General features: G+C 35.7%; 1 protein-coding gene across 1 annotated transcript in view; it reads left to right on the top strand.

The window, feature by feature from the left end:
- The window catches only part of PTPRQ (protein tyrosine phosphatase receptor type Q), a 99,376-nt gene that overhangs the window by 57,449 nt on the left and 18,998 nt on the right, over nucleotides 1-22,929 (top strand). Inside the window, exons 27-35 of the mRNA XM_066550705.1 lie at nucleotides 895-1,016; nucleotides 4,718-4,904; nucleotides 7,228-7,472; nucleotides 8,085-8,151; nucleotides 8,731-8,889; nucleotides 10,065-10,287; nucleotides 10,694-10,767; nucleotides 16,169-16,268; nucleotides 17,052-17,180. Of these exons, the coding sequence (XP_066406802.1) occupies nucleotides 895-1,016; nucleotides 4,718-4,904; nucleotides 7,228-7,472; nucleotides 8,085-8,151; nucleotides 8,731-8,889; nucleotides 10,065-10,287; nucleotides 10,694-10,767; nucleotides 16,169-16,268; nucleotides 17,052-17,180 (1,306 nt within the window). The remainder of the gene's footprint in view (nucleotides 1-894; nucleotides 1,017-4,717; nucleotides 4,905-7,227; nucleotides 7,473-8,084; nucleotides 8,152-8,730; nucleotides 8,890-10,064; nucleotides 10,288-10,693; nucleotides 10,768-16,168; nucleotides 16,269-17,051; nucleotides 17,181-22,929) is intronic.

The following is a 22,929-nucleotide window of genomic DNA, read 5'->3' as shown; positions in this document are numbered from 1 at the left end:
TTGTGGAAATACGCACAAATACTTTTTGTTTTTTACCAGGCTGCTCAGGGATACTTTCCACAGTTGTCTTTTTTTTGTAGTGCATCCAAAAGCAAGGCACCCTGGAGCCAAGTTCTGTGATTATCTACAAATCTGTTGTCATTCTATTCCAAATTTCATTTCCATGAAATTTAAATGGTTATTATGAAAAAATAATACAATTTGCTGAGAATTGCTGAGTTGTTGTTATGATTTCATAAATTTCTTTTTCATGAATAAGACATAACTAGGTTAATTCACATATCACCTCAACAAATGGAAATTTTAGGGAAATCTCATTTCTTAATGTGAGCATTCTTGTCCTCTTGCAATTCTTACCACTTCTTTTGTTTGCGTTTTCTGTATTTTCTCAACATGCTAAGAATAAATTGAAAGGAAATGCAGAAAATTATTTCTACTTCTACTTTCTGATACTACTGGAAATTTTTTCTAGCATTCAGAATTTGATGTCTTTTCACAATTTCTTGTTCTTGGAATGATTCATTTGACATAAGCAAATATATTATACTTGACTATTGGATAAATATTTGCATATATTATGCCTGTGTCATGTGAAATACTTATAAAGAACCTGTAATTAAATAACCCTATAATGTCAATTTGAAATGAAGTCATAGGCAGTCCATACTCTAGAAAAATTGTAGTGGTTATAATGAAAGATGTATTTCTAAATTACATGGTGTGACTTTTATATGAAAAAAAGAGAAAAATTATAGTTATTTAAGCAGTGTGTAATCTTAATTGTGAGATAAAGTTTTATTTTCAAACCTCTACTGGCCATTAAAATTAGACTGGGTTATTTTTTGTGCACTTTGTTGGCCATGATTCATTCACATACACTTTTTTTTCCTACAGCTCCAGATGGTCCTCCAGAAAATGTGACTGTTTTAGCTACATCTCCTCACAGTATTAATGTCAGCTGGAGTGAACCTGCCATCATTACAGGACCAACGAGCTACCTCATAGATGTTACCTCAGTAAGGCAACTCTGTTTTACTCAGTGCTTATACAGATGGCTGTGGATATCAATACCACAGAAATAGAAATTGCAGGACAGACATAAGTGGGTTGAAAACCATTTAAGTGTGTCTATTTCCACAGAAATTCCACATAAGAATTAATTGTACATTTATTCATTTATTAATAGGAGATAAAATAATTGATTAATATTAAAAAAATGTGCTAATAAGAGATCTTGGAGGGAAAAAAGTGTATCTATAAATGCACACAGGAGAATAGTAGTTGAGCTTAGTGGAAGTGGACCTCTTTTTAACCATAATGACTTTTTCTTCTTCAAAGGAAGGAAATGTTCATCACAGTGATTTTAAAAACCAAAGAGGAGAGCCTAGCAAAAGGAAATGACTTGTACCAAGTTACACAGCACCAGAGGGCAAACCTTAAAGTCAAGCTAGATTTCCCAATTTGCACTTGGCGCTCTGTCCATCAGATTAGTCCTATTTTGGTAGCACAGTAATAACACTTCTTTCTCCTTGATCTTTATAACCAAAAAAAGCTGACATAAGAGGAAAACTCTGGTGGCTTTTCTCTTTTCATCCTCTACTGCGCTTACAAAACGCCTTAAGCCCACCATTAATAAATCCCATTTCCTGCCCTGTGGCAAGATAGGCATCTTTCTAAGTTCAAGCCCATGAGAAGTAGAATATAAGTTCCATGTTCTGCCAGGAATTATACAGACAGGGCCGTAAGTGAAAATAAGAAGTAGCTTACCAGATGTTACCTAGGCAATGTTGCTGTTCACAGTTTCAAAAATTTTGAATCATTCAGTTTGATAGTAGGAAAAAAATTTAAAGTCTACTTCAAACTATTTAAGGCCTTTAAACACAAAGTTAAGTTTTCTGAGAAGAGAATAAGACTATGTGTGTATATTTAATTTTTCTGAATCTGTCATAAGGATTACTGATCTGCTAATATATTAATGCTGAGCTATTTCTGCTATCAAAATGTCTAAGGAGATCAGTAAAAAAATACCAAATATTTTTAAGCTACTCAGAAAAGTTACAAGAGAGAGTAATGTGTAGTCCTGTAATCTTCTCTTCCTCTAAGTTCATTGTACAACATCCAGAGAGAAATCTGCTCAGTTCTGAACATGCTTAGTGCAGCAATAGAATGGCAGGATGAAGGATGTATGGCAAGGGGAGGACTTACAGGGATGATTGCTTGGCCCAACGGGTAGGTCACTAAAAACTATATAGCAAGTTTTATTTCCTCTCTAATAAATTAAGAGAAGACTTCTTCCTTGTAAAAAATTCCTGTCATTTTTGACTAAGCAGCATTTTAGTGCATCAGGAGGGGAACATTTCATGGTTTTTATAAAACTTAAAATTAAGTTTTCAAAGCTTGAATTTTTTTGGATTTAATATTTTATCAATTTGATTGAAATGATTTCCTCTCTGTCTGATAATTCCAAAGTTATCAATTATATCATCCCAATCTACGCTCTAAAAATATTATAAATAGTATAAATAAAAAATATTATAAATAGTATAAATACTATTATAAATAGTATAAATACCTTATCAATATAAGTTAAAATAAAATTCTTGAATGAAGATGATCTACGGAATGTTCTGTGTGAACTTGCCAGCATTTGAAAAGAACTTAAAAACTGTTTTAAATCTTCAGTTTGGAGGACCAGTTTTTACAAAGTGATTTTTTTGGGTTTTTCTCAAGGTGTATTTCAGATAACCAGGTTTATGTTTATGGATTCCCTGTAATTAGATGTTGTCAGTCTAATGACTGGCACTACAGGTGCCAGTTCTGGAGAATTTTAGTAGACAAACCTCTTCCTTCCTAAAGACCAGTAAAGCTGTCCCAATCTTTTTCAGTGAAATTTTTAGTATATATTTTATTGTCCCAGTGGGAAAGTTTTATGAAGACTTCAAATTCCACAAAGTTCCAGTATGTGTAATTTTACTTGTTCTTATTCTCAGCTGAGTATCTTTAAATATTTATAAAAATAGCATCATAGAACAGAATAATTCAGATTTCTCCTGTTATATACTAAAACTTAATAAGTAGTATTCATAACTGAATAGGAATATTAGGATTCTGCTTAAATTACTAGGATGTGCCTTTCAGCTTTAAGGATGAGAAAAGATAAAAACTACTCCATTATTTTTCCTCCTAGTCATGTTTTAGTTTGTCGTACTATAATTCTGAATAAGTACTTCTCAATAAAATATTCCTGGAAATAGGTAAGGAAAATGGAACTTAACCATTAAAATTCATGGAGAATAGAAATAAATTTAATGATGTAGTGCTGTGATTGTACTTTAGCTGTTGGATAAATATTTATATGCCAGATTCTTGATAGTCAGAAAGAAGAAAATGTTTCAGCTCTTGATGGCCATCCCAGGAAATGAATGTCTGTGTAATTCATCAGAAAGTTTAGTTCAGGTTAATTCTCAGTGGGGATATATGCCTATCTGTCAAATAAATGGTATGCTTGAGCTGTTCTAATGTTTTATCAGCTGCATTTAATACAGATTTTGTTCAGTGGGAAAACTACTGTACAGCTACCTAATTCTCTTTTCAAATTACACACTGAGGAAACAATAATAAAAACATTATTAACTGAAGCAGTGTGAATATACATAAATACAATTTTGTAATTGATACTTGATGAAACACTAGAAAAGCACCCATTTTTTTCTTGTTTTTGAAGATACCATTAGAAGTGATTAATTGGATATGAAGTTCAACACAGGAGATTTTTCTACAGAACTACAGATTATTTGAGATGTAAAGATGAGAGGTGTCCATAATGTAATTCAACCTGTAGCCTGCTCTAACACAGAAACAAGTGTACCTAAAATATTCCTCAAGAATTATTCATTGTCTTTTTCACATAATATCCAGTGCTGAAAATTGCTCAGCAACCCTCAATATATTATTTTAGCTTATAACTAAATTCATAGTCATGGTTTTAGTTACATTTTTTAGGTATATCAATGCAGATTGTGTATTTTTTAATTCTTGTTGGTTTTTGTGTAAGTAAAATTTCTATTTATATTCTTCTGAGCACTGTAGACAGTGGGTTATCTTCAGTTTATTAACACCTTTTTTATATTTTAAAGTTATTACTAGGTCTCCTATAGTCCACCCATTTTTAGAATGAACCTTAAAGCTTTCCAGGTTTTCTGCTGGGAGGATTAATCCTTCCCAATTCTCTCATAAAAAAGAGCTTCTATTCATAAATCCAAAGAAGAATTGCACCTTCCACTGTTGTATCAACAGTATATATTGCTGCCCAACTTTCTAATTGTATTCCAAACAATCTTCTGATATATAGATGTTCATCTTCTGGATCTTTGCCTAGTTTGATGCCTGTTTCAGGTCACTATAATTGCCTTGGCCCAGTGTCTCCAAATTGGTTCCTGTTTGCTTGGTGTGAGACAGCACCAACCAAAGAGCCCATTCCCTTAACCACAAAGTACATGAAGTGCCAGAAAGGCAGCAGATGGGTTAGATGGGAGTGTATTCCCCAGCACAGCTTTGTACGCTTGGGATCCAGAGACTCCTTGTGAACCCTTCTATATAACTAGCTAGGGAAGTGGAAGAATAAAACTTAAATAAGATATTCAAGTAATAATTTCCTGCTTTTGCTGTTTCAAGCCTTGTAACAACTTTTTTTTTTATATTTTACTTTTTTTGACAGGTGGATAATGACAACTATAAAGCTCAATTTTTGAAGACAAATGAGGAGGATAAAATCTTAGAAATTTCTGATTTGAAGGCATTTACAAGGTATTCTGTAGTGATCATTGCCTTTACGGGGGATGTTAATGCTGCAGTCCTAGAAGGCAAGCCTAGTTCCCCTGTAATTGTCTCCACTTTTGAAGCAGGTTTGTAATTTTTTTTCTACTTTATACAGATCAAAATTCACAGCTTTTCTTTAATTTGACAAATACATGAGGACTTTAAACACAATGTGGGCTTTTAATACAGATTTGTTCTCACAATATTTTTTTTAATATTTAAAAAAATGTCAGACAACAAATAAGGGATGGTTATAAATAATAAGATTTACCTTCAGTTATGCTGGATCCTATCTTGCTCCATGTAAAATTTGGCTATGTGGAACACAGCCAACTAGATTACTTCTATGGGCAATGAAGAGAGAGGTTCTGTCTATACATTACCATATATATATGAGATACCTGTCTTAGTCAGGGATGACTCCTTTGTGGAGGTACCTGTTAAGAGACTACTGAAAACTTCACACAACATCCTTGGTTTTGGTGCAAAATTTAAACATAAAAAAATAGGTGAAGTGAATCCTACCATTTATAAGTGGTATCTGTGCAGACTTGAGGACATTATCTGTGTATTCTCTGTGTAAGGAAGTTGCTAGTGAAGGCCCATAGGAAACTCTGCTTGAGTTAGCTGTTCCACAGATTCTAAACAACCTGGAGTCTGAGCTAGATATTAAGGTGGCAGAAGTAGATGATGCTGTAAAGTTAGTCAGAGAAATAAAACTGAGATTAGATGTTAAAGAAAAGTAGACAGCATTTGCATTTGCTTAGAAAGCTATAAATAGTACAAAAATATAAATATGTACATGGGGAAAATTTAGTCCTAACTTTACATACATAGATCATGGTTATGGTCTGTCTACTGTCTTTGCTGTTTTTGAATTGTTGTTCATTGTTTAAACCAGTAATCAAGCAAAGCACTAAACCTATTTTCTCAAGAGGTATTGAAGTTCTGTTTCATTCAAACTAATTATCACTTGTGTATAAAGCATAATTACCTTATCTCTAGAGGGTCTGCTGCAGAATAACTTTTTAGTTATATACTCAGGTTAGTGTCAGTTTTAAATGTACTACACAGTGACTTTATTTATCATTTATCTTTCCTTTGATGTATGAAAATCCAAGGTCCCTATTGATATGATACTATATGTATATGTATGTGTATAGATATAGATGATATAGATATAGATATAGATATAGATATAGATATAGATATAGATATAGATATAGATATAGATATAGATATAGATATAGATATATATAGATATCTCCAATGCTTTAAGTAAGATAAATTCTAATGATTTCATTACCTATTTCTATGCCTGGAAGATCATATGCTCTTGTGCTGTAGAAAAAGATGTGGCTATGTGGTAGCTGGGTCTATGCTGAGACAGACAGCATCCTGTGGTACCTTTTCTGGTAGCTCTCTTCCTTATATGAATATCTGATACATTAGGAGGTGCAATAACTTTGGAGAGGAACAGGTTTATTTTTTTCCATCTCATTTCATCTGGTTTGTACTGTTTAGCATATGGCTTTGTTAGGACCAGTTGACCCAGACTTACTGCAGAGAAGCCTCAGTAAGCATTTGTTGGCTGGTATAAAAAACCTGGGAAATAAGACAACTGCATCTAAATCCTTGGCTGAGGGAATATGTTTACCTTCCATCGTTTGATTTCACTATTTAGAGGTCACGCCACATACTTGTCTGCTCAGGTACAGCAATAAATATTTAGCTGCCTGGAAAGAATGTTACAGCCTTTTCCTTCAGATAGGGACATTGGGAAAATGATTTATACCTTTGCTGTCTTAAGAATAAGCTACTGGAATCAGCAGTTGACAAGATACTGCCTCCAGGAAAAATGCATGTTGTGCTTGTGTCTGGGCGTCAGTGGAAAAATTTTCCTAAAGATTTAGTTGTGAAAAGCAGAGACTCTTAGGAGCACAGTGGCTTGCTTATATGTTGGGAGGGAGCTTGCTGTTAACAGAGGAATACTCTGCTGTTTTCAGAAAGGAATACTCACTGACTCTTGCTTCTTACTTGTCAACTTGTGCAAGGATTTGTCAGCCCCAGATGTGTTTTGAGGTATAATGATGCTTTCAGGCTTTTTAAATAGATAATCAGGAAAAAATTTCCTGAGTAGAGACTACTGAGTTTTACCTAATCATTACTTTAAAAGTTTGTAGCATTCAGTGCCATCATTAAGAAAAGGATTTCAGTAGATATTTGACTTTTTATTGTGTTTATGAATATTTGCACATGCACTAAGTATTAGAGAATTTTTAATTCAACCCAGAAAATATCAATGAAATAATACTGATATACAAAAAATATAATTTTAATTTTTCAGGTTTTACTCTAATAGTAATAGTAGTAAACTGATTAAGTGGGTCATTGAAATATTTATTTCAGTGCCTGAAGACCCACCTAACAACATAACTTTTCAGAAGATACCAGATGAAGTAACAAAATTCCAAGTAACATTTGTGCCACCATCTGAACCAAATGGAAATATTCAAGTGTATCAAGCTATGGTTTACAATGAAGATGACCCTGCTGCCATCCAGATCCACAACCTTAGTGTCATTAAAAAAAAAGATCAGTCAGTCACTGCCATGATAGAAGGACTAAAAGGAGGACATACCTATAATGTCAGCGTAAGAACTGATACATTTGTTGGGCTGGGGGGGGAGTATTTCTTTTTCTTTGATATGAGATTAGTTTGAAACTTTGGCTGATTATGAGATTTTCATGCCAAGAATGTTACCTGGGGTGCAAAGAGAGGCAAGTGTGAGGAACAAGGGGAGCAATGAACAGGATGGAGCAAGTGGGAGCAGGACGCATCACTGGTCTGGATGACCAGTTCATGTAGCAAAGCAATTTGTGACACATAGTTACAAGCACAAGACTAAATTTCTCTCTTAATTCCAGTACTGGCATTGCTCACTGGACATGAAAGGTCCAGTTCTGCAAGGGGATCTTGCTAGAAATATGTGCATGAAGTACTTTGAAATAGTCAGAGGCTGGGACACAAGACAAGGGAATGATCATTCTTTGAGTGAACTTACTTACTCCTTTTTTAAGAGCTCCATCATAAGCAATGAAGTGTTACCACACTTAGGATTTCAAAGCAATATAAAGTAAGTTCTAGCCTAGTGTGAATGACAAAAGGAGTGTTTCAGCTTTTATTGTTGCTACAGATATATCCAGAATTGTCAAATATGAAGCTATTACAATACTCATTAAAACAAATGTTTGGTTTTTTTAAGGTGTATGCAATTAATGGTGCTGGTGCAGGGCCAAAAATTCAATTGAAAATAACCATGGATATCAAAGGTATGTCCCATAAACTATGCTGTATCTGAAATTTCTATAAATTCTGAAGAAATTGCTCTTCCACCTGTGATTACACAGCTGTGTGCCTTGAGCTAGTTTTTAGGGGATGCATAATGTAGGAACAGGAATGTATAATTGATCCCCTTGAATTTTAGTGTTCAGTTTTGCCGATCATTTGCTATTTGCATCAGAAGCATACTGTCAAACACATGCAGACTCATTGAAATAATCATATCAAGTTCAATATTTCAATCACTATCAGCAAACAACTTAGGATATGACATAGGAATAGCTAAGTATGCAGTATCACAGTTGTCAAACAAAGTTATTGATTGATATTAATTGAAAAATTAAAACTCACTCTTTTTATTGTTTTTTTCTTTTAATTGAAAATTATATATGTAGGCATTTATCAGAATATAGTTTTTAGAGGCTTAAGACAGTAAGTGAAACATTAAGTTGTCCCTGAAAATATGCTGGAGATTTTTTTTGCATAACTCAGCTGTGTGCCTTAACAACATACCTCCAGTGAAAATATTGTAAAACAGAACTCTGTGGTATATCTTTTCTTAAAAACAGAACCACCAAGGCCCAAAAAGAAACCAGCACCAGTTTATGATACCAATGGAGCATTACTTGTCACAGCTACTACAATTACAATCAGAATGCCAATATGTTATTACAGTGATGATCATGGCCCTATCAAGAAGATACAAGTTCTTGTTGTGGAAGCTGGAGGTAGCGTTTAATAAATTCCCTTGAAAACTGTTTTCAGGTTCAGGCTGTTTGTCTTTTTAATTTGTTTCTTGGGTTTCAGTAATTGCATTTTAGAAGAAGACAACAAAGTCACTTCTGCTGTGGCAACAGCACTAAGGGCACACAATACCTGTGGGCTGGGTACTGGATTCTGGGAATGCTTTCCAGTGAAGTGTCTTCCATGGTGTTTGAAGCCACCAATATTATTCAGTCCCTAATTTTATCACTACAGTTCTTTATTTTCTGTTTCCTTGAAAACCACCCCAGCATTTCACATTTGTGAGTATAAATAAATATGAGACTTTTGGGGTTTGGCAAGGTTATTCTTCTGTTGCTATTAGTGTTGCCTGTAAAAGAATGCAGCCATGTGCAGTTGATATTTCTATTTCATTATGGGGGCAGAGAGTTATATAAATCCCCTCTGCACGCTGTGGGTAAGAATGTTTATTCCCTTGTATGGGCTGATGAACATTTACGTGTGTGAACAGTGCTGTGAAACCTTTTGAGTAATTGCTTACCAATGTGAGTGGGAGTTTTATGATACGACAGCTCATGGTCAGGCTTATTTTACCTAAGAAGGACAGATTCCAGGTATTTAAATACCCTATTTTACTTGGTTTCAAAGTACAGAAGTAAAGTATGCACATTAAGTGAACACACCTTAAGTGTCTCACCTTCTTCTGAATTTGAATTTTAGCACTAACGCTAATGACATTTAGTTCATAACTATTGCAGTGAAGAGTCTCTTGAACTGAAAGATAAATGAATACCATGCTAAGCCGCATTGTGAAGATTTTTCTTATGAGCTGCTGGCTACTATCCACATATGGAAATCTAGTAATTTAATTGTGAAATAATCCTTTGCTAGCTAGCTAGCCATGCTCAGTTTCAAAGTCGAGTGTCGCAGAACTGCTGTGTGAAATTGCCCCTCAAATTTTCTAGTTGTGATTTAGTTGGCTTACTCAGAGTTAACAAAATATGGATAGTGTGGATAGTAAGGAAATTTGGGTTTAAGTGGAAATTCAGTTATAGGCTTATTTGTGTAAATTGCACCAATAGCATGCTGAGCTCTTAAAAATTAATTTCCTATGTAACTTCTTTAACTGTAGTCTGGTTAGAATGTAAATTGTATCTATTATTTCTGTTCTTGGCAATAGCTCAGCATGATGGGAATGTTACCAAGTGGTATGATGCGTACTTCAACAGACCAAGGCCATATTTTACAAATGAAGGTTTTCCAAACCCACCATGCATAGAAGGAAAAGAAAACCTGAGTGGGAAAGAAGAGATATATGTCATAGGTGCTGATACTACATGTCTGATACCAGGCAGTCAAGACAAAATATGTAATGGCCCACTGAAACCAAGAAGGCAGTACCTGTAAGTACATTTGTCTTCATGTTTGTCCAAGAGAAAGATTTAAGTACAATATAGATTTATGCAAACACTCAAAACATATAGTTAAATTAGAAAAGGAGGAAAACTGATCATCATACGTATCCAATTTTTTTTACAAAATTTTCAAGGAAAAAAAGATGCTTATCGAGTTCTCAAATTAAATAAATCCAAATTTGAGATAAGTAATTCACACTGGGGTTTTTTATACATTTAAGATTTTGACACAGTTCTTGCTGTCTGTCATAATGTCACTTTTTCAGGTGAATAATGATTTAAAATTATGTTATACTAAACTTAAATATATTTTTTTTTAGTTTGTAAGTGAAACCATATTTAAGAAAATGCACATCAACTTTTTTTCATTACTTCTTCTGGTTTTCTTTCACAGATTTAAGTTCAGAGCAACTAACATTAAAGGGCAGTTTACAGATTCTGACTATTCTGACCCTGTCAAAACATTGGGTAAGAAGACTGTAATTTACTAAAGTATTTCTCTAAAGTCTACACAATTCCATGGGTTTTTTTTTTAATACAGTGGTTTCCACGAAGTCAGTAATCTCTATGTTGTTGGATGTAGTTTAACTAGAATGACTGAAGAAATATATTCATTGCCTTGTAGGTCCTTTTGAGGTAGTCAAGGGATTCTACAGCCTGGACTGTTTAATGAAGAGGTAGTATTGACAGAGTTTGTTTGCAGAGATTCAATTATACCAATAAAAATGTTGCCAGGATAGTTCATCTTGTTTGGCAAACTGCCAGTAGCTGTTCTGTTTGTGCTGTTTCCTTCTGTGTTGGATGTAGAACAAGTACTGGATGCATGACAAATTGACTGGGTGGCCTGGCCCAAAGAATGATGGCTGAATGGAGTTCATCTGGCTGGCAGCTGGTCCCTAGTGGAATTCCCCAGGGCTCTGCACTGGGGCCAGTCCTGTTTAATGTCCCTGTTGATGACCTGGCTGAGGGGATCTAGGACACCCTCAGTCAGTTTGCAGGTAACGTAAGTTCGGCAGGAGTGTTGATCTGCTGTAGGGCAGGAAGGCTCTGCAGAGGGCTCTGGACAGGCTGGATCAGTAGGCCAAGGCCAACTGGATGAGGTTCAATAAGGCCAAGTACTGGGTCCTACACTTGGCTCCCAACAACCCCATGCAGTGCTACAGGCTGGGGACAGAATGATGCCCAAGGGATAAAGGACCTGGGGGTGCTGGTCAACAGCAGCCTAACATAAGCCAGCATGTGCCCAGGTGGCAAGAAAGCCAATGGCATTCTGGCCTGGATCAGCAATAGTGTGGCCAGCAGGACCAGGTACAAGTATTGTCCCCCTGTACTTGGCACTGATGAGGTCACACCTTCAGTCTTGTGTCCAGTTCTGAGCTACACAGTACATATTCCAAAAAACACTGAGGTGCTGGAGCATGTTCAGGGAGAGGCAATGGAGCTGATGAAGGGTCTGGAGGACAAGTCCAGTGAGGAGCAGCTGAGGGAGCTGGCGTCATTTAGGCTGGAGAAAGGGAAGCTCAGGAGAGACCTTATCACTCTCTACCTGAAAGAAGGTTGTGGCAAGATAGGTGTCAGTCTCTCCTACCAGGTAACAATCAATAGGACAAGAGGAAATGTGGTGACAGAGGAGGTTTAGATCAGATATAAGGAAAAATTTCTTCACAGAAATAGTGTTAAGATTTGAGCAGGCTGCCAAGGAAAGTGGTAGTCACCATCACTGGAGGTATTCAAAAGATGTGTAAATGTGGCACTTAGGGACTGGATTTGTGGTGGCCTTGGCAGTGCTGGGTTAGCAGTAGGACTTGATGATCTTAAAGGTCTTTTCAAATATAAATGATTCTATTATTATATTCCCGTGAGCTTAATGGCAGGTCATTTGAGGGCATGACCCTTTAGCCCCTTCATTCTTTAGATATAGAAAAAACTCCCTATGAATTAATAAATTAATATTGTCTAATAGAATCCATCTGGTTCTAAAGTCACTAGCAAATAAGCCAGCAGTTATTTGGTTGGAAATCAAACATAATTCCTTCTTTGCCAAGTTGATATACCCCCAAAACAGGGAATGGCTTCTCTTGTAGCAGATTGCAATAAGATCTGTAAGTTCTTTTAATATATTTGTAAGTCAAAAACTTAGCTCAGCCTTAGCCCTGACTTTCTGAAAATGGATATCAAGACAACTGGATGACTACCCAGAAGAATTTTAGTGGGCACATATTTTTCATTTGGCATTCATCTTCTGTGATATGAGCTCCCTTATTCATCTAATCAATTTTAGGAATTTGTTACATGATCTGATACTGAAGACCCTGAAATGCTAATTCATTACCTGAATATTCTGAAAGGATCTGGTACTATTTCTCCAGACCAGAATGCTTTGGAAAGTGCAACATAAAAGTTGTCTTTACATGTTCTGGGTTTAAAAGTTTTAAGCAAATGAAGCAAATATTTTTATCAGAAAGGGAAAGATAGTGTGTCCAATCAGGGAAAACAAATTTACTGGAAATGAGTCCGACTGTATCCCATCCTCTGGGTAATTTTCTCCTTTCTAACAGAAAAATCTGCAATACTTTGTGGCAGGCAGATAGTGTAATTCATTGCCTTATGTATTGTTACTGAAAACTGGCAACATTTTCTACCTTGTACATGATAAATATGCAAGATCTGTTTGTATGCTGAATAAAATGTAGTAGGGGAAAAAACCAAAACAGGGATAAATTCCCCAGATATGAGGAGAAATGGGTCTCCTCATACCCATCCAATGCCTTCTGTGCTAAACTTTAACATCAAGCACTCTTTTTAAGGCCAGATTACAGCATACTTTTGTCTGGTCTTAGCTTCTAAATTTCAGAGCTTCTAAATTTCAGAGTAATTCCATCTTATATGGAATAGATAATCAAAAGTTCTTTGCATGCTTTCTTACAAGCGTTGGGAAATCAACATCAAGTTGATATATCACAAGTGAGGCAGCTACTGCAGTTGAATGGTCCTGAAGATAGAGCACTCTCTTGACACATGGCATGAGGAACCTTGCCCAAGAGTTTCCTTAGAGAACATGCTTGGTTATAGGAACTTCCAGCTTGCTCTAGAATTATAATTCAGAAAACATGCCAAAAAGTCAGCTTTTATAAATCTTTGCAACCCAATTACTTCTACTGCACTCAAAACATCAGCTGCTCTCCAGGATAAATTTATGCTGCCTGAAATCCAAATTGCAGTTTGATTTTAAATCACTTAGCTTCTTTAGTAATAATCTCTGACATCTGTAGGTTTCCAACATTATACTTTCATTTTATGAGCTGAAACATTTATTTAAATTCTGGCAGATGTATTCATACCAGTTCAAAAAATCCTACATTACTCTGGTTTCTAAATCTACTGATATAAAAGATCTTTGATTTGGAAAATAAGCAAGTTAATCTTTTGGTGCAATTTAATATTATGTGTTTGAAACAGAAAAAAATATAGAAAATCTTGAGAAATCATTTTGTGAGACATGTCAGATGCTCTTGTAGATAATAGGAATTTTGTTAGGGAGGAACACTGAATCAGAAGGCATGGAAATATACAGCTGCTGCAATAATGTTTTTTAATTATAGTAAAGGATACATTTTAATAGGGCGTCCACCCACCCAATCATATTTGTTGTACCACAACCTTCCTCTTGACCCGGAGAGGGGGAGTTTCTTCTTCACAATCCATGACTCTCATTGCAAAGTTACTGTCCATGCTACAATGAAAGGTCAGCATTTTTCCATGAGATAATTAAGGTACAGTGATAAATACTGTTTAAACTTGTAATACATTAAGGCAGTTTGTAACCTTTTCATAAACTCCGATGGTTTTGTAGATCACTGTGGGGGAACTGTTAGTCCTGTGTAAGTGTACCTTTTCCATGTTAAATATAAAGCTGATGAGACAGGAAATAATCAAAATGGGACTTCCTGACGCTGTCTTTTGCATAGAAACTGACCTTATGGTATTTTGTTATTGCAAATTTTCATCAAAATGTATTGAGTGCAGCACTTCAGAATTAAATATCATTATATTCTCTATTTTGTCTCCTTTTCCATGCCCATGATTATCTCTACAGACAAGCCTACAGAAATATGTTTAGTCTTCCCTGTTGCAAAGAAGCATGAGAAAATGTGGGGTTTTAATTCTTGGTTGGCATCCTACCAGCAATGGTTTTTTTTGATAACATCTGCATTTATTGGATTAATGTTAATTGTACATTTTAACATAGACTTCAATGTTCAGTGCAAGAGGTTTCTTTGGATATTCTTCTCTTCTTTCACATTGCTAATACTTTTGCCCTATCACACTGAAGAGTGGCAGGAACATTTTCATTTCTTTTCTCATTGAAACATTTTTGTATGTACTTGCTTTTCTATTCTATTATCTTAAACTAATATTAAATTTTTTCTTACCTTGTAATGTCCAGTGTTGCATCTAAAATTTTACTAATGCAGTGGAAGGATTGTTTCAGGTGTTTTTCAAACTATACTGAGTTCTGTTGTCTATCACTTCATACAGGCCTGATTTTGCTTATTCATGTTCGTGTCAGTCTACAACAATCTCACACTTTCTTTTGAAAAATTTCTACCTAGCCTACTGTTTCCTATGCTGCATTATTGTAGCTGATTATTCCTGCCTACAAGTAGAACCATACACTTGTTCTTACAAAAGTTCATCCCACTGTTTTAAGGTGACTTGTTCGGATAAATCAGGATCATTTTGAATTTTATTCACATTCTCTTGTGTACATCGGTCCAGATCATCTGTAATATACTCTCAAATCCAAAAATCATCCAAAAAGCCAAGACTATGGTGTTTCCCAGTGTGTCCTTATGAGGATGTCATTCCTTGTCTGGGAAATAGTTTCATATGGCAGGAAGCAGTACATTTTCTCCTTCTCCTTGAGGCTAAACAGGAGCTAAGTTTTTCTACAGTGAACCATCAAGTGGAGGTGAATGTCAACAAAAGGGAACAATATGAGCAGTAGAATTCTCTTGCTTTTCTTATTTTCACTGTTGCCTAAGAGAAAAAGAGGGTGAGTTTCATTTGAGGTACAGGATTACAGGAAGGGTGGGAAATTAAATGAGCCCCAGAAATTTAGCATTATAGAAGTTCAGAAAGAGATCTAGAAACTACTAAGCTAAATATTTTATCAATTTCTGAATGAGCTTTAATTCTCACCTGGAAGGACTAATTAGAATACTAACACCTTTACTTTTCTATCATAGAGACCTTTATGATTACTTTTGATCTACTACTGGTGGTTATTCCTAACAATATCACCAATTCTCACATAAACCAGGAGCATGAATTATTGGTCAGTGAGGAAGATTAATCCAGAATGTTCAGATCTCATCATTAGTTCAGTTCTTTCAGCACCCTTAAAATACCTCCAAAAATAGTATGTTTTACTTTGTGTCTGTGAGTGGCAGCTGCAGGTCTCATTGCTTTAGAGTTGTGTCTCCCTTTTCCACTTGAGGAGCTGGAGCAGTCCTGCACAGAGACTGAAGCAGGAGCTGAACTCAGGCCAGTGTTCAGACTGATGTTACTGCAGTGTAGACTGACTGTTCAGGAGGTAAAACTGAAAAACACCAGGCAACACCTGCACATACAGCTGTATTAAAATAATGTGTTGGATAGATCAGCAATGCTTAGGAACCCTCACATAAAGTGTTTCTGGTTTTGTTATACTTTTCTTTCTGAAGCAGCTCTTCAACAAACAAAAAATTGGTGCAGTTATACAGAGACTGAAAGGGTCTGTCTTTCATTATTCCCTAATTTCATATTGTCAGAAATCTAAAAATTCCAAAGAATCTATGATATTTTAGCTCTCCATTTTCTGTTGCAGGTGAAGGACTGACAGGAAGATCTGTAGAAGTTGTCCTTGCTGTTACTTTGTGTATACTTTCAGTCGTTCTTTTGGTGGCTGCAGTATATGCTTTTGCAAGGTGAGATTTATATATCCTTGTCATAGCTGGTTTGAAAACACTCAAAAATGGTTTAAAGAAGAGTTGAAACAGTCCTATAAGTGCAACTAATCTGTAATTACAAAATGTTTTGATTTTTGGTTGGGTGGTTGTTTTTTTTTAATGTAGAACTTTAGGGAGAGACTCACAAAGAATTTAGTCCAGTGAGGGTAACCACCATAGATGAAGAAAATACAACTTCTCCAGAGGGCAAATCAGAGTGGTAGCCTTTCTTAACCTTTCAGAGCCACCTCTCTATTGACAGATCAGAGTGTCAGCTGGTTGTAGTTATTGTGATGACTAATACTATCTACAGCTGGGTATGAAGTAAATACTCTCAGTTATATTTTCTGTCTTCCTAAAAAATTTATCAGTTAAATACATTGAGTTCTCACATGGGGAACACAAACTGAGTTTTAATTCAAATAATGAAAAAAATATCCATGTAAAGGAGCAGGATGTGTACTTCACACATGGTGCTAGTTTTCTCATTCATCAGTTCTGTTCTTACTCAGCTGCATTATTCAGGCATTACCAAAGAATTTATGTAGGAAAACTAAAAGAATACATCATGTGGATTCTTTCCTCTGAATTTTAGGCAACATAAATTTGACTAAATTACACTGTTATGAGGGAGAAGAAAAAAAAAGCCAAGGAAGGATTCTTGGCAACCATTTTTCAGTTTCAGTCTGTCAAATCAAAGCACTGATATATGTTTCCTTAAATATTTTGCATGTGTATTTTTCACTATTATTTTCCATTTAGAATTCGGCAAAAGCAAAAAGAGGGAGGCACATACTCCCCACGAGATGCTGAAATTATTGACACGAAATTCAAACTGGATCAGCTGATCACAGTGGCAGACCTGGAGCTGAAGGATGAGAGATTTACACGGTAAGCATACTCCTTAGGCAAAACAGTAGCCCAAAGGGTCTGTAGCCATGACCCCTTTCTGACCTTTGCTTGTTTGGAAGTGTTTGTGCTGTTCTTATTTACACAGGTCACTGAGATCCTTTTTCAAAGAATGACCTCCATCCTCAAGACACTTCTCACTAGCTTTTAGAAAATCACTTAATCTTAAGCCCTTTTTACAACAAGATAAAAATCTAAGTGCAAATCACTGTTTAATTGTTAGCCAGAGAAGGGTTACATATTTTAAACATGCAGAATTTCTGAGTGTTTTTAATGGCCCAATTTTTTGTTTAGGCAGCAAAATTGCAGACTCCTAGAAGTCCCTGACAACTAATTCAAGAACAAATCTAACAAAACTAGCTCAAGAGCAAATCTGTCATTGTTAATTGACATTTTGAAAACATTTGTCTTTTTTGAGAAAGGGATTGGCATAACATCTGGGTTTCTGTGGAGCTCAGCACACTGGCTATCTTAACATCCACTCATTTAAGGTGCATGCAGCAATTCACATTTTGTACCTGACAAGAAATCTTATCACAGATATTTATCAGAAGAATTGCTTTTTGACTGCCAGAAATGTTGATATGATTCAACAAATAAGTATACAATGGTAATTATAATATAAATATAATGGTGATTATCAATAATAGTGACATCCAACTGTGTTAGAAATATTTGGTGAACATTCTTCACCTGTCTGTATTTTCCCTGCTGTCTCACACATGAAACACTGTGGTGGGCAGTGTCCTTAAAGATGAGAAGCCTGAAATAGTCTTGCCCTAGTAGCCAAATATCCTACTGTTGCAGACTAGGAATAGCTGGAAGATGAAAGGTTGTATCTGTTGACCTGGGGTTTTTCTGTATGTCTGTGTGTGGTACAGAGTAAGTTGATTGCATGTACAAACCTGTTCAAAATAGAGCACACAAGAATGGCTGCTGGTGACAGATGAGAAAACATACTGAGAATCATCTGGAACTCATTGATGTAAGGGCTGGGGTATGTCCTGTGAGGGGCACTTGCCCAGATAGCAGAATTTAGTATCTGCTAATAACAGTGCAAAGCATCCTCTGAAGGCAGAACCATTAACACTGCACTGCAGTAGCTGTGCTTCAGAGAAATTATCTCCATGGATTTTCAAAATTACCTTGTTTCCACATTGTTAGCTGAATAAGAATAGTCCTATTGTTGTTTATGTACTAAAGTGTTAATGGATTTTACTTCCAGATACTCTTCATTTTTCTTTAGACGCAAGGAGATTTTTGTCATCCAGTAAGTTTTTGTATTATTGAAGCAACATGGTGTGTTTTCCATTCTCTTCTCTTAACCTGTGTGTTATCATACTATATCAAATGATATAGCTAATCAGAATGAAACATCAATCTTTGCAGATATTCTAATGGCAAACAATGGTATTTTTTATCATGAAATCATGTTTTTTGTTAGTCCCTAATGTTGAATTATAGGGCTCCCACAACTATTTTCAAATAAATCAGGGTAATTTTTAAATGGAAATTACAACACAGTATGGCAATATAGCCCTGGTATAAACCACCTATCCTTGAAACAAAGGCAGTGTAAATGTGACATAAGAAACATGCTGTTTCTTTCCTTTGGAAGTTAGGATATATATACTTAAGAGAAATTTGGTCTTTTCCTCAACTGTCTTTTGTACTCACACTGCAGCTGTTTCATACTATGTCCCTGCAAAATCAGCAACATATCCACACAATCAAATACTTTGTTGGTTTGCAGATACCATTCTGCCACTTTTCTGTCTAAATTATGTGTAAATTTTTACAGTCTCAATCTCTAAAGGATAATTGAAAACTATAATATTTCATACTTATGTAAATTTCATTATGTGATTTATGCACAGCAAGACCTTTACTGAACAGTGCTTCAACAGTTTTAGTTACATCACCCTTATTTTAATGAGTCAGTCTCACTTTTTGGTTTACAATTTGTCATGTCCTTCCTTCTCTATTTTCCTCTTCCCTCCTTCCAACTGTCCTTTAATGGCCAAAAGCAAAGACTTTTTACTTCTGTCATTGTAAGGCACAGAATGCAGCTGTTAAAATTTTGGATTATTATTTTTCAAACTGCAGTGGCACTGAAGCTACAGCAGGCTCCTTGCCCCGATCCTTTGCTGAACATTATGACAAACTGATGAAGTGTAGGCACTAATTGAGAGCTCCTCAGGACAGGATTCATGATATCTTTTCATCTGGAAGACAGAAAATGTCCCCCAAGGAACTCTCCTAGAAAATATACATATAGTAATGAGGGGCAGGATGTGCTTTATCTGTCAAAAATTCTTTAGTTTATTTTGGCTTTTGTTTTTTTAAGCCTCTAAGAATCTTTCACTATGTGAAAGGGTATATTCTGTTCTGGTAAAGTCAATGACAAGAAGGGACATTTTAGGTGTCTCTAGTGCTGTCTTTAATATAGTTAATCTTTCCTGGTAATGATGAGTTGTAACAGAGAGCTGGCAGAAGCATGGCAGCAGTACCAAGGCAGCTTACTGCAAAACCTAATGACTAAAATGTTTTTGTTTCCTGTTTTTAGACGTCCACAGTTGCACCATAAAAGAACTTTCATACCTGTTGCCTCTGGGGAACAGCTATGCTGAAGTCAGTCACAGTCCCAGTTCTTGACCCGATCATTGTCATTATTTGTGGCTAAAGCAGTGACATGTTAGCATGTTTAGTTACAGTATTTAAAGCTGATAACTGCAGTCTAACCTTCACAAATTTCCCATGCATTTGGGATGGGCATCACTGCATCTGCACTACCTACATTGGCTGCATTTAGGCAGCTGTCTCAGCTGTGTTTGCAGTGCTCGCTGTGCTGCAGTTCGTGGCATCTTGCAAGTGTATAAGGAGGGCAGAGATGGGCAGAATTCTTTACCAGACTGGCATGTTTGTGTTTTTCAGGCAGCAGAAAATCAACTGAAATCTGGTCCAGCTTCACCCTGAAAGGGCAATGGGGAGTTTGTTTGAAAATCCTAGGTGAAAACAGAACAATACAGATTTATTCCCTCCACCTATTAATCATTCCATTCAGTGCTCATTTGAAGGGGGTATTTTGGTAACCAGATTTTTTTGTCACTACTCTGACATTATATTATCCAGCTACTATAAATCACTAAAGGCACACACTTGCAGCTGACAGAGTTCATCCACAGAATCAAAATATTCTAGACTCCTCCATGAGATCCCTCTTGCCTGTCTCTCATTCATTGTCTCTTCAGACATTCTCTCACATTTGGTGGATTGCAGCTTATGATCTTGGCTCACATTCTCAGAAAATTTTGCAGCTGGTATCTCACGAGAAAAACAATAAATTGGAAAAAAAAATTCTGTTCTGTATGAATATGACTGTAAATACTTTTCATCATTCTTAGACCAAAAATTTAACGGCTTGAAGCTCAGCAAATATTCAGTATAGGTTAATCAAAACATTATATTTTACACATTTTTATAACTTTTTTTAATATGAAATATTTTGCATTACAAAAATCAGTTTGAATAGGAAAAGAGAAATTTAAAAGTGCTGAACATTCCATTTTGACAATTTTGAAAATTTTTTGTGGGTAGTTTTTTTTTTGGACCAGGAAATTAAAGGAAAATCCCAGTTCCAGTAGTAGTCTTTTAAAATTATAAAAATAATTTTAAAAAAATTGAAAAACTTCAGTGGCTAAAATTACTAATCCTATCTAGTATACATACACTCACTCTCAACAAGTCTTTCTTAAGCATTTGATCAATTGGACGTAGTTTCAGATGGCATGTAGGAAATTAAGTCCTGCAGAATTTAGTGGAAAATGAGATCTTCTTTATGAATTCCAAATGCTAACTTTGAATGTTTGGGACATACATTGCATTCCATGATGGTGGAGATGGTGTGAGACAACAGTAAAAACCAACTTCATCCAAAACATACATAGCCCATCCAATCTAAACTGGATTAAACATTGTTTCATTAAACTCACTGATTACACATATACTGGATGCATATCACTGGATGCTTATACTCATCACTTGCCTGACTTAGAACAGGTCCACAGGGTCTGCCAAGTCGCTCTTCAAAGCAGACACTAATCTTCTGTGAATAGATTCTATCCCTAAATTTTCAGTGTGTGCCAGATTTGGTGAGATACAAGTTACTCTTCCCTGTTCCAGATGCTTACCTAGGAGACAGCTTCTCTGGCACCCTACTTTTGCAGTGGTTTCCACAGCAAGGATGAAGCCATTTAGATCCCTGTCTTTTAAAAATCTGTCCTTGAGAAGTTGAACTTTGTGGTTGATCATTTTAGGCTTTTATTTCATTCTATGTGAGACAGCTTGTCAAGAAGGTGAGGTCAGAAGAAATATTTCTGCATAACAGACACTGTAGCCCCTGCAAATACCAGGTAATTAGAACTCCTTATGGAAAAGTGTTGTAGAGAAAAGGATTGGCTGATCTCATCTTTCCTATATACTACGCATTCAGTGGATGTCTATATTTGAGGTAACAGTTTTGCACACACATTTATTTCTATAGATCAGCTTGATACTTTGTGTTGACAGACCTGTCTTCCTTGGAGTAGGAATAGGAATAGGCTTCTGCATTGTCTTTTTCTTTAACAGGTTTCCCTTTAGTAATTAGCTATCAAAAATAGGCTTCCTGAAGTTTGTGCTCCAGAAGAACAAGGTTTGTGAATGTATGTGTCCTGGTTCAATAGAAGAAATGACCATATGTTCTCTTTCCTTAGGCCTTTAATATGTAGGAAGGGTTAAGCTCAATATTGCTCTCAATTAACTTGTTAAAAATTAGTTCCTCTGTTGGTCCTAGGAAGTGTCAGTGCTGCTTATGAGTTAAGCCTTTTGCCTACATAGTAATTTCTGTAGTTTTCTGGTTGGACGAAGTTTTAATTCCCTGTGGATTTCAGATGATTGACCCAGAGAGAAAGCTGAGTCTGTGTGACAATATGTCTTCAGTTATCACTGCCAACACAAATAAATGGCTTCTTTCTAGCTCTATCATATGTAATCTGAGTGGGATTCAGATTTTTGATAGTCTTCAAAAAAACCCCACACATGAAACAATACACTGTTTTAAAAGAAAATCAGATTTAAAGCTATAAAGCATTCTTTATCTTAGAGAATGTTTTTCTTTCCTCATATCAAAGTCAGGCAAGTGGGAATCTGAAATGGTCCAGCTGAAATAGGGACATTTTCAACTTCATGGCTTAATTCTGAATTGTGCTCATCAAGATCTAGTGATATTTATATTTTTAAGTTTTGTACAAAACACTGGGAAATGTGGAGTACAAGATTACATACAGATTTGTAATCTTGTTCATTTGTTCATTGACAAAAAACTGTAAGATTATTACTATGTATTCCAAGTCAAGAGACATAGAAAAAAATACTATTTTTTAAGCCTAAGGATGTTGAAACTGAGAATTGCTGGAAGTCTTTAGTGAGAACACAAAATTCATCCCTTCTGAAGATCCTTACACAGCAAAGCCAACACCTTTGCCACAGTCAGACAAGTTAGACATTTACTTTCCTGTAAGCACTTTAAAGTAAATCATCTTATCTTCTGAGCTGCCAAGCTACTGCTATGTGCACTTGCTACTGACAAAAGTGTGACAGTTCAGTAGTTCTAAAAATCACTTAAATTCCTACAAATAGGTTAAAATGTCAACCCATAAATCCCTTGCTTCTTAAAAAAAAACTTATAAAA

Source organism: Molothrus aeneus, chromosome 5, assembly GCF_037042795.1.
Source record: "Molothrus aeneus isolate 106 chromosome 5, BPBGC_Maene_1.0, whole genome shotgun sequence".
Taxonomy (NCBI): Eukaryota; Metazoa; Chordata; class Aves; order Passeriformes; family Icteridae; genus Molothrus; species Molothrus aeneus.
This window is presented reverse-complemented; position numbering and strand designations above follow the sequence as displayed.